Below are 17,309 nucleotides of genomic sequence, written 5' to 3'. Positions count from 1 at the left end.
TTGTTTTTCTACCAAAAGAGTTTGCGCAGAGAATATTATTTTACTCTACTGAAATATTTTCCAATGAAGTTGTAGCAATTTAAAAATGTCTGGTAATGTGCTGTGATAGTTAAAAAAATGTTACTATAATAATGTTCTTCAGATCCTCTAGGTACTTAGTCATTTTTTAATTTAGTTCCTATAGCATCTACTAAGAGAGATTTTTCTAATTTTTAATTATAATTGTGGCTTTTTCTATTTCTCCCTTTAGTTCTGACAGTTTTTGTTTCACATACAAATACATGTATAGGTAGGCATATACACATTTAAAGTTGTTATGTTTTCAGACAAATTGACCCTCTTATCACTAGGATGTCCATCTTTATGTCTGGTGATACTCTTTGCCTTGAAGTCTACTTTAACATTAATATCAGCTTTTTTATGCTTCAATAATATACTGTTTTTTTAATTCATTCACTTTCAACCTGCTGCTGCTGCTGCTGCTGGTAAATCGTTTCAGTCATGTCCAACTCTGTGCAACCCCATAGATGGCAGCCCACCAGGCTCCTCTGTCTATGGGATTCTCCAGGCAAGAGTACTGGAATGGGGTGCCATTGCCTTCTCCGCACTTTCAACCGATAGGTTTCTTAATACTTAACCTACATTCCTCATAGATAGCAAGTAGTTGGGTCTTGCTGTTTTATGTCTGCATTAAAAAAAAAAAAATTAACACTCCACTTATTAGAAATCATTCTAGTAAAACTTTTTTTCTAGAATGTATTACTAGTCACATAGCTGGAAATATAATAGCTTCACCATTTTATAAATGAATTATCTCAAATACTGAAACATTGATCACAAATTTACTAAACAAAAATTCTTCCAAAATTTGATAATACCATAAATTTTAATGCCAAACTATAATTTTTAACACCAAAATATTTTAAATATTTCAAAATACTAAAATACATACAAATGAATGCATTGACAACAAAACATGATTTTATGCATACATACTGTCTTTTAAAAATCTGCAAACTCTACTATTCCAAAGCAGTATGATTATCTCTGCCCTTTAATGAAGTGTTTAGTGTACTTACTTTTAATGAAATGATTAACATGAGTGGATTTAGGTCCACCATTTTGCTATTTATTTTCTGTTTGGCCATTCTGATTTTTATTGCTCTGTTCCCCATTTCCTTCCTTCCTTTGGATTGATTTTTTTTTAGTATTTCCTTTTAGTTTCTCTGTTATTTTTATAACTCTAAGTTTTTTTTTTAATGGTTTCTCTAGAGATTACAATGCATATTCTTAAGTTTTAGAGTTAATATTGTGCTACTTCACATAATCTGTAATAAATTTTTAATAATTTATTCCCACTTACTCCCCAACTCATTTACTCTATAGTTGTTATAATATTACAAAATTGTAGTTTTTAAATAATTATATGCATTTTAAAGAAATTAGAGGATAAACACATAGTATTTTATGTTAACCCATGTATTTACCATTTCTGGGGCTTTTCATTCCTTCCTGAAGACCTATGTGTCACTTTTGGTACCATTTCACTTCAGGGTGAAGAAACTCAGTTGGCACTTTTTTATTACACAAATTCAGCATAGCTCCTTCTTTCACATTTCAATTCTCCTCTGGCATCTGTCAGTTTGTGGTCACTCTCCAGTGCTTTTAAAACAGATTTGCAGGGAGGAGGGGAGTGTCTAGAATTTATCATTGTTATCTACAGGAAAGTTAGTCCAATACAAGCTACTCTGCCTTTATTGGAAATTCAGAGGTATTACTGTGATCCACTGAGTTCTCAGAAATAATTATTAGTAGATGCAGTGAACATTGTTAAAGGTCTTATTATATGCTATAGACCTGTTTTCCTCGGAGAAGGCGATGGCACCCCACTCCAGTACTCTTGCCTGGAAAATCCCATGGATGGAGGAGCCTGGTAGGCTGCAGTCCACGGAGTCGCTAAGAGTCAGACACGACAGAGTGACTTCATTTTCACTTTTCACTTTCATGCATTGGAGAAGGAAATGGCAACCTACTCCAGTGTTCTTGCCTGGAGAATCACAGGGATGGGTGGGCTGCCGTCTCTGGGGTAGCACAGAGTCGGACACGACTGAAGCGACTTAGCAGCAGCAGTAGCAGCAGACCTGTTTTCCAGACATGCGGTGCCAATTTGCACCTAAACCAGCAGTGAAAGAGAATTCTAGCCTTGTTGCATACTTGCAATACTGGGCAGCTCATATGTATGTAGGCATGTGTGTGTATATATATATACACACACACACACATTTATATATATATAATTTTTTCATTTATTTAGTGGGCTGTGCTGGGTCTTAGTTGCAGAATGTGAGATCTTTTAGTTGCAGAATGTGAACTCCTTAGTTATGGCATGTGGGATCTAGTTCCCGGACCAGGGATCGAACCCAGGCCCCTTGCATTGGGAGCATGGAATCTTAGCAAGTAGACCACCAGAGAAGTCCCTGGGTAGCTCATTTATAGAGATATTTGCCGGGGATTAAAATTTGACTCTGTTGTTGACTAGCTGTGCACGTTTGGCTAACTTTCTTAACTTTGAGGTGAACCAGTTTCATCATCTGAAAATTGCGTCATAAAAATAAATACCTTATATATTATTGTGAGGATTAATGAGCTAACATATGAAAAGCATTTAGAATGGTACCTAGCATATCCTGGTTGCTAAAACCATCTCTGTAATTTGACAAATAAAAAATGTTTTTATTTTTAAAAAATCAGAACATGTCAAATAATGAAAAGTAAAAATGTTAACCACAGTAACCCAGTCCAACACAAGATACTCTGCCTTTATTGGAAATTCAGAGCTATTACTGGGAAGATTTATACCAAAAGTGTCCTTTACAGAATTATAAGTAACAGAGAAAAGCTGAATACAAAAATATCTAAAAATATAGGAATAGGTAAAATATTAAACTATATCCATAGGCTGGAATATTATTTGGACATAAGGTGGAAAGTTTTTAATGACACTATTTTTAATCAAAATTAATTGGTAAATATTCAGTGTGTTCACAATCCCGTGAAATGGTTACACAGGATAAGAGAAAAACCACCAAAATTGTTAAGAGTGGTTGCTGTAATCATGACTGATTTTTATTTTCTATAGAGTTATGGCATTCTCTCACTTTTAATAATGTCAGTGTTATTTTACGATTAGAAAATAAATATAGAAAGTAGCCCATGTCTCTTATGTCCTGTTAGCTAAAACAGTAATCTGAGAATTACTAGTAAATACCACAGACTGTTTAATCAAACTGTAAAAATTGAAATAGAAAAAATAGATAATTGTATATTACATAAAATCTCCATGCTTCTTGAAAATTTTCTTAAAGATTTATTTAAATGACTGAACTCTAATTTTAAGATAAAAATAATAGAACAATAAACATCTGTTCTCTGCTATGCAGTTTAAAAGCATTTTCTCATTTGGTCTTCACAATTGCCCAATGAAAGTATAGTTTATGATCACCACTTTAAGAAAGAAGATCCTAGGGTTCTTTGCAGTAGAGTGGCTCACCCAAAATAGATTAGCCAGTGATGGGAATTCCCTGGCAGTCCAGTGGTTAAGACTTGGTGCTTTCACTGCCAAAAGCCCAGGAGTCCAATCCCAGGTTGGGGAACAATCTCCCAAGCTGCATGGTATAACAAAACAACGAAATAGATTAGCCAGTGAAAAGCGAAGTTCCACCACCGATTTAAGGAAAATAATTTTTCCTATGAAACATGGATGATAATGTAATCTCAATATCATTTTATTTTTAATTTTTCTACCACTCATCATTTGATAAAAGAGATGTTGACTAACCTACCCTAATTATCACATTAAGTAGGCACACTTTTCTGAGTTCTCTATTGTATTCCTTGTCATTTCAGTTATGGACTGCACTCAGGTTGCCCTTTTCCCTCCATCACTGGAATTTCGTCATGAAAACACAACCTGAACCACCACCGAATCCAATAGTTTCACCAACAGAGACTGCCCTGAGGATAAAGAGGATCATGGAGAAGCTAGACCAGCTGGTCCCACCCAGACCCTTCACCACCGTGAGCTCCACCACCAGCGCCACACACAGCAGAGCCACCGTCCTCAGCCCTCGGGACACGTACTGCAGGGGGGACCGGCTGGACGTCCTGCTGGAGATGAGGGACCACCTGGGACGCAGGAAGGAATATGGCGGGGATTTCCTCAGGGCCAGGATGTCCTCCCCAGCCCTGAAGGCGGGTGCTTCAGGAAAGGTGACAGACTTCAACAACGGCACCTACCTTGTGAGCTTCACGCTGTTCTGGGAGGGCCAGGTGTCCCTGTCCGTCCTGCTCATCCACCCCAGTGAAGGGGTGTCGGCTCTCTGGAGGGCCAGGAACCAAGGCTACGACAGGGTGATCTTCACAGGCCAGTTTAACAGAGGCACCTCCCAAGTCAATACTGACTGTGCCCTGGCTTTAAATTCAAGTGCTGAACTGTGTGAATACCTGGATACCCGAGACCAAGAAGCCTTCTACTGCGTGAAGCCTCCGAACGTTCCCTGTGCCGCACTCACCCACATGCATTCCAAAAACAAGGACGTATCTTATCTTAGCAAACAAGAAAGAAGCCTCTTTGAGAGGTAAATAATTATTTCTGGAGACTATCTGGGTATATACAGTAATGATTTGGTCTATCTGTTAATCCAAAGGAAATAGCTATTAATTAATTGTGTATTAATATATCAACTTTGGGACTCTATGAAGAGCCATTTTAGAAAAGATATACGAATTCATCTGGGGACAGTGCCCACTCTCTAGTCATCCCTAAATATTTTGAATATCTAACCCTTACCATTGAAACAAACAAACAAAAAATATGACTAGAATAAAATTAAAAGAGAAGGAGAAATATACATGTGTGAATATGCCTAGGTGCTAATATATTCTTTCTGAATCTCAAAAAATTACCTTGTACACCTTCTGGGGATCTGTACTCCCGGAATTAATAGGCCAAGAAATGGAAATTTAATAAATAGTCTGGAACTGTGGCCAAAGTAGTCAGTTATTATCATAAGAAATAACTGGAACAATGGGTAATGTGACTTCTTATGTTTCCTGATCTTGGAGCCACTTGCCAATTAATTTTTATATTTGTCTCTTTAAGGTCAAATGTGGGTGTAGAGATGATGGCAAAGTTCAATGCCATTACTGTCTCCAAATGTCACTGTAAGTCCTCCCTTTGTGTGACTGATGGCTGGGGCTTCCCAGGTGGCTCAGCAGTAAAGAATCCACCTGCCAATGCAGGAGACATGGGTTCAATCCCTGGGTCAGGAGATCCCCTGGAGTAGGAAATGGCAACCCACTCCAGTATTCTTTCCCGGAGAATTCCATGAACAGAGGAACCTGGTGGCCTACAGTCCACGGGGTTGCAAAGAGACGGACACACCTGTGCGATTGAGCACACACACACGTAGCACTCATCCCATTTAAAGGCTTTTTCCTTCCTCAGAACTTGTTCACTACTACCAATCATATGTTACTCTGCTCAGCAGGCTTGTCTGTGGTGGGCCAAGACACCAATTACCTAAGTGAATAAATGACTGGAATCCTAAACCTGATTTATAACCCTCATCATCAATCTCATCATTATCTATCAGGCAGCGGATTACTTGCCCATCAGACGCAACAACATTCAAATGTCAAAACTCTCTCCCAGGTTGCACCTAGGTCTTACCTCCCCAACCACCACCATTAGCACTTCCCTCATCACTACAGCACAATAATCACCATCTAGAGGTTTCTAACCCACGATCTATAATTCAGTTCATTCCAATTTCCCCCTCTTTGTCTTTGCCACCTTTCAAACCATTTGAACATATAAAATAGCACTTCCACACTTTTATTAATTTCTCTTCAATTTCTTTGGCTCAAAGTGTTAGTTGCTCAGTTGAGTCCGACTTTTTGCAACTCCATGGGCTGTAGCCCACCAGGTTCCTCTGTCCTTAGAATTCCCCAGGCAAGAATGCTAGAGTGGGTTGCTATTTCCTGCTCTAGGAGATCTTCCTGACCCAGGGATCAAACTCGGGTCTCCTGTACTTCAGGCGGATTCTTTTACGATCTAGCCACTAGGGAACATACTAGGAAATCCCTATCGAAAATGATTTAATGTAGGAACTTTTGTGTCCCTTTAAGTTCAGTATCAACAGCTTGCTAATGGCTACTAAACTCATTGATGCTGAAGTGTGTTTATGTATCTACAGATGGAAATGGCATTTTTCACCCAGGATACACAAAGATACTTATGGTAATTATTAAAATATTAAACCACTTCCTTTGGGTGGTGAATAATCACAGCCCCAAGACTGCCAAGGATAAACACCTCAGTCCATCATATTCCCAGATTCTTCAGAAACCTGTGACTAATGGTCAATACCCAGCCTATCCCGGATTCCCACGAGTCTGCTCCAGCCTACAGCCATATCCATGTGGACTGGCCAGGACTCAAACCAAATTAATTGTTATTTTTTTTATATCTCCTTGCACTTAAAGATTAACAGTTTGATGGTGGCATTTAAGACACTGTGACAGTGTGTGATAAACTCTGAGGTAAATTTGGCTAAATGACAAGATAATTGAGTTTTCACTACCAAGTAAGAATTGATGTCTTTTCTTTCATAAGAAGGCAAACAAATACTTAAATTTTACCCAGAAGGCCTTTTTCTCTGGGAGAAAACATGTTATCTATAATGAACATTAATGAGTATCACTTATAAAATTCCTATCAGAGAAAATTTTTTTCTGAAAACTATTCCATTAAGAGAATGATGCTTCAATAAGGTTTTTCCTCCACCTTCACACTCTATTAAAAGGATACCTAAAAAAGAAAGTTGGCTCTTATTAAATACTCATGGATAAAGTGATGCTTTAAAAGACCCTATCTTGTTGATTCTTTAGCAGAAAAGACAGTTCCAGTGAAAAGGCAATGCAAGTTTGGAATGGCATCCACAATTCCCAGTGGACATGTCTGGAAAGACACGTGGAATCCTGTCTCCTGTAGTTTGGCTGCAATCGAAATGAAAGAATGCCTGAGAGGAAAATTTATATATCTACTGGGAGATTCCATGATCCGCCAGTGGATGGAATACTTCAAAAGCAGTATCAACAGTATGTCTCTGTCTGAGCTTTTACTCACATCCCTTTCAGAAACTTCTTTTTCATTTCAACGGGAGAAAGGAATATGGGGAATGCCTCTTTCATATTTCTTAATCACAGCACACCAACACTTTTCACAAGGTATTATCTTCTCTTTAAAAGAATACATTTATTGACTAGAAGGGAGCCAGGATAGAAAAACGTTTACTCTGTTCCTATTTCTGCAGAATTCACACTTCAGTATTTACCCAGGATACTCAGAAAATAACGCACAAAGCTGACAATAAGAAGATAGTTTACTACCTACCTTCTACAGAAGGCATGATGATTATGGGTGTGGCTTCTACATCCAAATGTCCTGGGACCTAAATAGGGCCTCTGCTGTCCTATCTGATAGCCTTGGGCAGGTTACATCACTAGGAGTTTGTCCTTAGTTTCCTCATCTGTAAAATGGAGATGAAAACAGTACCCATTTGGTAAAAATGAAGTACTATACACAACGTATTTAGAATACTGCTGGCTACATAGTTAGCTCTCTTTGGTGTGAGCCATCATCAAGATTACTGTTTCGTAGAAGGACAGATGCTACAGTTGAGGTAATAGCTTCATATCAGGTAGGCATAATGGTTAAACGCAGGGGCTTTGGAGCTTAACAAACCTAGACTATGACCTTGGGCATACAGCTTATTTTCCACATCAGTGAACTAAAAATAACAACAGCATCTGGTGATGGTTATGAAGATTACATGAAGTAATGGTTATAAAATATTTAACACATAGTGAGACACATAGCAAGGCACTTACTAAGTGCCCAGAAAACAATAGCTATTGCCTTATTATCATTGGTTCATATTAGAATTGGGGCTAGAACCCATTTGCTAGAAGCCTAGTCCAGTTGCTCCTTTAACTAAGCAAAGAATGCATCAAAAATAACTCAGAATCCACTAGTAGATCTTAGCACTGTTATCTGGAAAACTGCCACTGCCAGCCCTCTGTATTCTGGGCCCTAGCTCTTACCACTGGGGACAGTGCAGCTTTAGTGTGGCTCCTCACTGGCCTTCCTAACATGAGGCCGCTCTTGTGATCTCCAACTTAGAGAGTAAGCTGATTCACCCAGTAAAAAGGGAACATCAGTAGGACCTTGAACCCCCTGCAACACAAGGGGAGAGTTTTTTCTTTTTTCTTTTTATTGGAGAATACTAGCTTTACAATATTGTGTTACTTTCTGCTGTGCAGCAAAGTGAATCAGCTATGTATGTATCCCATCTTTTTTGGATTTCCTTCCCACTTAGTCCACCACACAGCACTGCGTTTGTAGGAACTATAAGATAGTTCCCTGTGCTATACAGTAGGTTCTCATTAGTTATCTGTTTTATACATCTCAGTGTATATATGTCAATTCCAGTCTCAAAGGAAAGAGGTTTAAGTTGTGACCCCTGGTAAATGACTACTCTCCTCCAGATCTCAGTTTCCTCATCTATAAAATTTAGGATCTAGCGACAACTTCTAGCACCACATTCTGCAATGGTGGGGTCAGGGTGGGCTCTTAGTTTTTGACAGTATTCAATTATTGACTTACCTACTTTCTTGACTGACCTTTGAAGCTGTAATAACAAATCATCTGTTACATGTATTGTCAAAAGTTAAATTGTGTGGTCATTGTGTGCTTTAGAAAATGAAATTGAAATATGCTAGAAACAGAATGAAGAAAAAATTCTGCCATTTTCTTCCACCCAACCCTCCAGCATCACCATTTTCAAACCTCACTGGGTTAAGACTTTAAGTGTAGCCCTTTACTTCTAAGTTGGTACATGTCACATAGCATTAATAATCATTTCCCACACATTTTCCTCAGATGTTCTAGCTATGAAGAAACTGGCCTTGATAGTCTAATTAATATAGTGAAAAATAAAGTGACTTCATTTTCTTCCATTCATATTATACTTTTAAAAAGGTTTAAGACTGGGTAGATTATTTCATAAGAATTAGGAGAAACTTCAAGTTTAAGGTACAAAGTCTGTTACTCACTAGTTTTGTAATCTTGGCAGGTCATTTCATCTCTTGGTTTTCTTTTCCAGAAGATGGCAATTATATACATAGGGTTTCTCTGGTAGCTCAGTTGGTAAAGAATCTGCCTGCAATGCAGGAGACCCAGGTTTGATCCCTGGATGGGGAATATCCCCTGGAAAAGGAAATGGCAACCCATTCTTGCCTGGAAAATCCCATGGACAGAGCAGTCTGGCAGGCTACAGTTCATGGGGTAGCCAAGAGTCAGACAGGACTTGCCAACTAAATCACCACCACCATGCATATATATGGTGCTTTGAAGTAAATAAATATATCGGTCCTAATAAATGTTTTGTAAACTGTTAAGTCCTTCATGAATGAATAGCAATAATATTATTATAGATGATGTATTCAGTACCACTTCGTGCATATGTAAAAGAAACACAGAAGTATAGAATACAATTCCAGTCTTACGTGAACTTACAAAGGACTTGGGGAAGTAGATTTACTTGTATTTTTAAATTTATAGACATCAGCTGGCACCTTTCTCTATCTTCAAAGGAGCTTAGTCTATAGCTAACAAAGTGTCAAAACTAATACCCATGAAAGTGACTCCATCAACCTCCAGTGAAGTGACGTCGATGCTCGCTATCGGCAGTCCATTTGGTTCTACATGGCTCTACAGAGGGACAGATATAATTTACTTGCATAACACTTTTTGTCGCTCAATAATTTTCAAACTGGTCTCTCATTTAAACCTATAATAAATTAGTCAGGATTAACATTCAATTATAAACATCAAAAATTTTCTCCTATTTTTATGAACTTTGTAACTTTATTCTCCTTTCATTTTGGGATTTCCTGTTTGTCATCAGCCCTGAAGTCAGTGGATCTGCACGAATCTGGAAAACTTCAAAAGCAACTTGCTGTGGACTTGAACGAGAATATCAATATCCAGTGGCAAAGACATAGTTACCCCTTGATTGGATCATTGACCTACTCAGTCAAAGAGATTGAATACATCGCCCAGGTTATTGACAGAATTGGAGGAGAAAAAAATACTATCATTGTTATTTCTCTGGGCCAACACTTCAGACCCTTTCCCATTGACGTTTTTATCCGAAGGGCCCTCAACATCCATGATGCAGTTCAACGCCTTCTTCTGAGAAGCCCAGAGACTGTGGTTATCATCAAGGCAGAAAACATCAGGGAGATGAATGTGGATGTGGAGAGATTTAGTGACTTTCATGGTTATATCCAGTATCTTGCCTTGAAGGATATTTTCCAGGATCTCAATGTGGGCATTATTGATGCTTGGGATATAACAATTGCATATGGTACAAATAACGTCCACCCACCCCAGTCTGTAGTCAGAAATCAGATTAATATATTGTTAAACTTTATTTGCTAGATAACACATATCTCTGAAATTTATTCAGTTAATTTAAAACATCTATTAAGTGTTTGCTATCATGCCAGATGCTGTTGGCTCTGAACTCTCAATTAGCAAGAGAAAATCTGCACTATGGCTGATTTATTAACCGGCAATTCAGCCAAATCTGTTATTTCTAATTTGAGCTCCTACTTACAAATAAACACAAAAACACTTATGAAAAGGAGCTACCCTTCTTGATTAGAGTCAGGCCACTTTTCACAAACAGGAAGTCTTTACACCTAATGGTTAAAAGCTCTCTCTGATTAATGGAAATTCACAGCAACAAAGTCATTATAAGATAAATATTTGGAGAAAGCAGTCTCATTTCCTTATCCCTCATAGCTCAGTTGGTAAAGAATCTGTCTGCAGTGCAGGAGACCCAGGTACAATTCCTGAGTCAGGAAGATTCCCCTGGAGAAGGAAATGGCAACCCACTCCAGTATTCTTGCCTGGAAAATCCCATGGACAGAGAAGCCTGGCAGGTTACAGTCCATGGGGTCACAAGAGTTGAACACGACTTGGCAACTAAACCACCACCATCACCAAAACAAGTTCAAGATGGTTTCTGGGACTTCCTTGGCAGTCCAGTGGTTAAGGCTCTGCATTTCCAATGAAGGGGACATGGGTTCAGTTCCTGGTTGGGGAACTAAGATCCCACAAGCTGTGAGGCATGGCAAAAAAAAAAAAAAAAAAGAATTACTTCCAAGTAGAAGGGTGATTTCTTTGGTGGCTTAGTAGTAAAGAATACACCTGCCAACGCAGGAGACACTGGAGACACGGTTCAAGCCCTGGGTCAGGAAGATCCCCTGGAGAAGGAGATGACAACTTCTCCAATATTCTTGCCTGGGAAATCCCATAGAAAGAGAAGTCTGGCAGGCTACAGTCTATGGTGTCAAAAAGGAGTCGGACAGAACTTAGTGACTAAATAACAATGAGCAGAAGAGCAGTCTTATGAGGCCATGTTCCAGAGGAACAGAGGAACTGCACATTTTGAAGTAAAGTCTCTGATTTTTCTCTCCCTAGAAGGACTCCCCTGCTAGGAATTAATCTAGCCTATAGAATCTATCCTTCAGAAATATAGGATAAAACAGTCAAAGGCACAGTGCTCTAGGATTCAGGGAACTGGGCTTCAGTCCTTTCGTTGACATTACGTTTATAACTTTGGGTAAGTCACTTCAGCTCTCTGGGCTCAGTTTCTCAAATGAAGGGGTTACTGTGAGATTTGTGATTTTCAAACCTTGCTCTGTACTTAGTTGCTTAGAGTTGCTTAGTTGCTCTGTACTTAGAGCTCTGGGTTCCATAGGTGGTCTTCAGGTGCTAGCTGGAAGGACAGGTGTTAGGAGAAGTGCTTGGTGAGCAGGGTACCAGTTTTTCCAAGCCACTTCAGTTGGAGCATCAGCCATTTTTATCAAGCTCTGTATTGGGCTTCTGGGTGGCCTTTGATTTGAAAAAAGTTTCACTGCTTAAAATATGTTAGGAAACCATTATGGAGAGAATCAACACTGACTTCTCTAATCTATACATATAGGTTACTATTTCAATCACTCTCGCTTGCATTTTAATAGGCCTTCCCAAAATTTGACCCAAAAAGAATGATATTGAATTCAGCTGAATAGAACTCAGAGAATTTCAGTTGAATATGGCAATAAAATTATTACAAAGCAACTTGGTATTATATTCTTTCTTAATTTTTCCCTCTTAACCATGCCCCAGCCATCACTAGGCCCCTGACCTACTCTTGCTGCATCTAGGAAAAGACAATTATAATAGGAACATCTTAAATCCATTTATTCAGTTTCCTCCAGGAAAGGGATAATAATTTTTTTACTTGTTTGTCCATGAGCCACAATTCACAGTTCAATGCACAGTAAACAGATGGTCAGAAATATTAAGTCTCTTATCATGTGCCAGGAACTATTCCAATCTTTAGGGATACACTAGCCAAAAGGCATGTGAATTCTCTGATATCAAAGAATCCTTATTGTAATAAAGGAAAAGATAAACAAAAAAAAGATATAAAAAAATCCATAATACCATAGTAGTATGAACAAAGTATATGGTATACTACAAAGTAGTATAACAAAATATATAACAGGGCAATATGACAGAGAGTGACAGCATGCTGGTGATGGAGATGACTAGTTAGAGCAGTTAGAAGAGGGAAGTCAGAGGAGAAGGCATTTCAAAATACTGGAAAGGTGGCATCCATGAGACAAAGTGGAAACAGTGATCTTTAAGAAAGAATGGCTAGTGCCAAACCCTTGAAACATGACAGACCTTGGCTTATTAGAAGACCATTATGTCTGGAGTATTGTCAGTGGAGGGAAAAGAAGTTAGAGAGGAAGGCACAGGCCAGGTCACATGTGGCCTCTGTAGCCTATGGCAAGGGGTTCGAATTCTATCCTAATTACAATGGGCTTCCTGGGTGGTCCTAGTGGTAAAGAATCCACCTGCCCATGCAGGAGATTCAAGAGATGCAGGTTCAATCCCTGGGTTGGGTTGGGAAGATCCCATAGAGTAGGAAATGGCACCCCACTTGAGTATTTGTGCCTGAAAAATTGCATGGGCAGAGGAGCGTGGTAGGCTACAGTCCATGGGGCCACAAAGAGTCAGACGTGACTGAGCAAGCCTAATTATAATGGGAAGGCAGTTGATGGGAGGAGAAAAGGAAGGAAGGAAAATAAGAGAGAGTGTGGGAAAGAGAAAAGGAAGAAAAGAAGGAAGAAAGGAACAAACAGAAGGAAAGGGAGGGAAGGAGGGGGAAAGCAAGACATACGGGGAGAGAGGGAAGAAGGAAAGAAAGGAAGGAGGGGAGGGAGTGAGGGACTGGTAATGCAACTCAGGCATCGCCACAGACTGCTATAGTTGCCAAGGTCAGAATGAACAAGAGTTGTGAAACTATGGAACTTTGGAACAGCATCTGTTTTCTTCTATTAATAAAGTGACTTTCCATTACCACCCTCCAACTGGGTAAGGCTGGATAAGGGTCACTGAAGGTCTTGCTAAAAGGGCAGATTTTTTTAAAAAAAGAACACAGAGGACTATCATTTTAGAAGGACAAAAATAAGAAGGTGACCCACAGATTTTTTTTTTTTTTTAGAAAATAAAAAAGGAGAAATATACGTTGTAATGTGTGAACCCTAAGAAGAAGTGTAAGCTCAGGATAAAGTGTTTGGAATGACATCTCTCAGAAGTTGGCACTTCCTGGGGAAATCCATGAAGGGTGAGCAGTTCTTCCAAAAATGAATCATTATAAACACAGAAGTAACTATTGCCATGTCTGCTTGATGTGTCATGGTCATTTCCTGTCTGAGATGATCACTCAGTCTGTTTATAGCACAAGTTGATCTTCCAACAGGAGAAACAAGTAAAAATGACTGGCATACAGCCTCTTGGACAGAATGGACTCTTATAGACAAGATAGATAAATATTCCTAAAGGAAACAAAGAGGTAAATATTTCCAAGGGAAATTATTATCATGAAGCAAGTATATTAAAGAGCAGACTGAGAAGAAACTGAGACGATTAAGAATTACATGTATGAGGATCTTTCCAAGGAGGAGGTTTCAAAAAGTGGTATATTCCAAGTATCCACGGGTGCTGAATTCTTTTTTTTTTTTTCCTGAACCTGGACTGGCGATTCATTTCTTGTATGATATTATACATGTTTCAATGCCATTCTCCCAAATCATCCCACCCTCTCCCTCTCCCACAGAGTCCAAAAGACTGTTCTATATATCTGTGTCTCTTTTGCTGTCTTGTATACAGGGTTATCGTTACTATCTTTCTAAATTCCATATATATGCATTAGTATACTGTATTGATGTTTTTCTTTCTGGCTTACTTCACTCTGTATAATAGGCTCCAGTTTCATCCACCTCATTAGAACTGATTCAAATGTATTCTTTTTAATGGCTGAGTAATACTCCATTGTGTAAATGTACCACAGCTTTCATATCCATTCATCTGCTGATGGACATCCAGGTTGCTTCCATGTCCTGGCTATTATAAACAGTGCTGTATGAACTTTGGGTACACGTGTCTTTCAATTCTGGTTTCCTCGGTGTGTATGCCCAGCAGTGGGATTTCTGGGTGATAAGGCAGCTCTATTTCCAGATTTTTAAGGAATCTCCACACTATTCTCCATAGTGGCTGTACTAGTTTGCATTCCCACCAACAGTGTAAGAGGGTTCCCTTTTCTCCACACTCTCTCCAGCATTTATTGCTTGTAGACTTTTGGATCGCAGCCATTCTGACTGGCGTGAAATGGTACCTCATTGTGGTTTTAATTTGCATTTCTCTGATTATGAGTGATGTTGAGCATCTTTTCATGTGTTTGTTAGCCATCTGTATGTCTTCTTTGGAGAAATGTCTATTTAGTTCTTTGGCCCATTTTTTGATGGGGTTATTTATTTTTCTGGAATTGAGCTGTAGGAGTTGCTTGTATATTTTTGAGATTAGTTCTTTGTCAGTTGCTTCATTTGCTATTATTTTCTCCCATTCTGAAGGCTGTCTATTCACCTTACTTATAGTTTCCTTTGTTGTGCAGAAGCTTTTAATTTTAATTAGGTCCCATTTGTTTATTTTTGCTTTTATTTCCAATATTCTGGGAGGTGGGTCATAGAGGATCCTGCTGTGATTTATGTCGGAGAGTGTTTTGGCTATGTTCTCCTCTAGGAGTTTTATAGTTTCTGGTTTTACATTTAGATTCTTAATCCATTTTGAGTTTATTTTTGTGTACGGCATTAGAAAGTGTTCTAGTTTCATTCTTCTACAAGTGGTTGACCAGTTTTCCCAGCACCACTTGTTAAAGAGATTGTCTTTTCTCATTGTTTATTCTTGCCTCCTTTGTCAAAGATAAGGTGTCCATAGGTGCATGGATTTATCTCTGGGCTTTCTGTTTTGTTCCATTGATCTATATTTCTGTCTTTCTGCCAGTACCATACTGTCTTGATGACTGTGGCTTTGTAGTAGAGCCTGAAGTCAGGTAGGTTGATTCCTCCAGTTCCATTCTTCTTTCTCAAGATTGCTTTGGCTATTCGAGGCTTTTTGCATTTCCATACAAATTGTGAAATTATTTGTTCTAGCTCTGTGAAAAATACCGTCGGTAGCTTGATAGGGATTGCATTGAATCTATCGATTGCTTTGGGTAGTATACTCATTTTCACTATATTGATTCTTCTGATCCATGAACATGGTATATTTCTCCATCTATTAGTGTCCTCTTTGATTTCTTTCACCAGTGTTTTATAGTTTTCTATATATAGGTCTTTAGTTTCTTTAGGTAGATATATCCCTAAGTATTTTATTCTTTTTGTTGCAATGGTGAATGGAATTGTTTCCTTAATTTCTCTATTTTCTCATTATTAGTGTATAGGAATGCAAGGGATTTCTGTGTGTTGACTTTATATCCTGCAACTTTACTATATTCATTGATTAGCTCTAGTAATTTTCTGGTGGAATCTTTAGGGTTTTCTATGTAGAGGATCATGTCATCTGCAAACAGTGAGAGTTTTACTTCTTCTTTTCCAATTTGGATTCCTTTTATTTCTTTTTCTGCTCTGATTGCTGTGGCCAAAACTTCCAAAACTATGTTGAGTAGTAGTGGTGAAAGTGGGCACCCTTGTCTTGTTCCTGACTTTAGGGGAAATGCTTTCAATTTTTCACCATTGAGGATAATGTTTGCTGTGAGTTTGTCATATATAGCTTTTATTATGTTGAGGTATGTTCCTTCTATTCCTGCTTTCTGGAGGGTTTTTATCATAAATGGATGTTGAATTTTGTCAAAGGTTTTCTCTGCATCTATTGAGATAATCATATGGTTTTTACTTTTCAACTTGTTAATGTGGTATATTACATTGATTGATTTGTGGATATTGAAGAATCCTTGCATCCCTGGGATAAAGCCCACTTGGTCATGGTGTATGATCTTTTTAATGTGTTGTTGGATTCGGATTGCTAGAATTTTGTTAAGGATTTTTGCATCTATGTTCATCAGTGATATTGGCCTGTAGTTTTCCTTTTTTGTGGGATCTTTGTCAGGTTTTGGTATTAGGGTGATGGTGGCCTCATAGAATGAGTTTGGAAGTTTACCTTCCTCTGCAATTTTCTGGAAGAGTTTGAGTAGGATAGGTGTTAGCTCTTCTCTAAATTTTTGGTAGAATTCAGCTGTGAAGCTGTCTGGACCTGGGCTTTTGTTTGCTGGAAGATTACTGACTACAGTTTCAATTTCTGTGCTTGTGATGGGTCTGTTAAGATTTTCTATTTCTTCCTGGTTCAGTTTTGGAAAGTTGTACTTTTCTAAGAATTTGTCCATTTCTTCCACATTGTCCATTTTATTGGCATATAATTGCTGATAGTAATCTCTTATGATCCTTTGTATTTCTGTGTTGTCTGTTGTGATCTCTCCATTTTCATTTCTAATTTTATTGATTTGATTTTTCTCCCTTTGTTTCTTGATGAGTCTGGCTAATGGTTTGTCAATTTTATTTATCCTTTCAAAGAACCAGCTTTTGGCTTTGCTGATTTTTGCTATGGGCTCTTATGTTTCTTTTGCATTTATTTCTGCCCTAATTTTTATGATTTCTTTCTTTCTACTAACCCTGGAGTTCTTCATTTCTTCCTTTTCTAGTTGTTTTAGGTGTAGAGTTAGGTTATTTATTTGACTTTTTTCTTGAGGTATGCCTGTATTGCTATGAACTTTCCCCTTAGCACTGCT

The 17,309-nt window shown here is 38.4% G+C and overlaps 1 protein-coding gene across 16 annotated transcripts in view; it reads left to right on the top strand.

The window, feature by feature from the left end:
* LOC147357476 (NXPE family member 4-like) overlaps positions 1-12,256 on the top strand; it is a 62,338-nt gene extending 50,082 nt beyond the window's left edge. For 7 of the 16 annotated variants that reach the window (XM_086339331.1, XM_086339330.1, XM_086339325.1 and 4 more), the window contains 4 exons: positions 3,907-4,637; positions 5,162-5,223; positions 6,952-7,161; positions 10,032-12,256. In XM_086339331.1, coding sequence (XP_086195457.1) covers positions 3,907-4,637; positions 5,162-5,223; positions 6,952-7,161; positions 10,032-10,567 — 1,539 coding nt within the window. In that variant the 3' untranslated portion in view covers positions 10,568-12,256. Of the gene's footprint in view, positions 1-3,906; positions 4,638-5,161; positions 5,224-6,257; positions 6,439-6,951; positions 7,162-10,031 lie in introns of those variants that run through there. The other 9 variants (XR_015141856.1, XR_015141854.1, XR_015141855.1 and 6 more) reach the window with 4 other exon arrangements.
* Positions 12,257-17,309: the final 5,053 nt, after the last annotated feature.

Source organism: Bos grunniens, chromosome 15 (assembly GCF_055505025.1).
Source record: "Bos grunniens cultivar Pamir isolate PY7600 chromosome 15, Bosgru_T2T1.0, whole genome shotgun sequence".
Classification (NCBI taxonomy): domain Eukaryota; kingdom Metazoa; phylum Chordata; class Mammalia; order Artiodactyla; family Bovidae; genus Bos; species Bos grunniens.
Note: the sequence above shows the minus strand (reverse complement) of the source record. Positions and strands in the feature narration are given on the sequence as shown.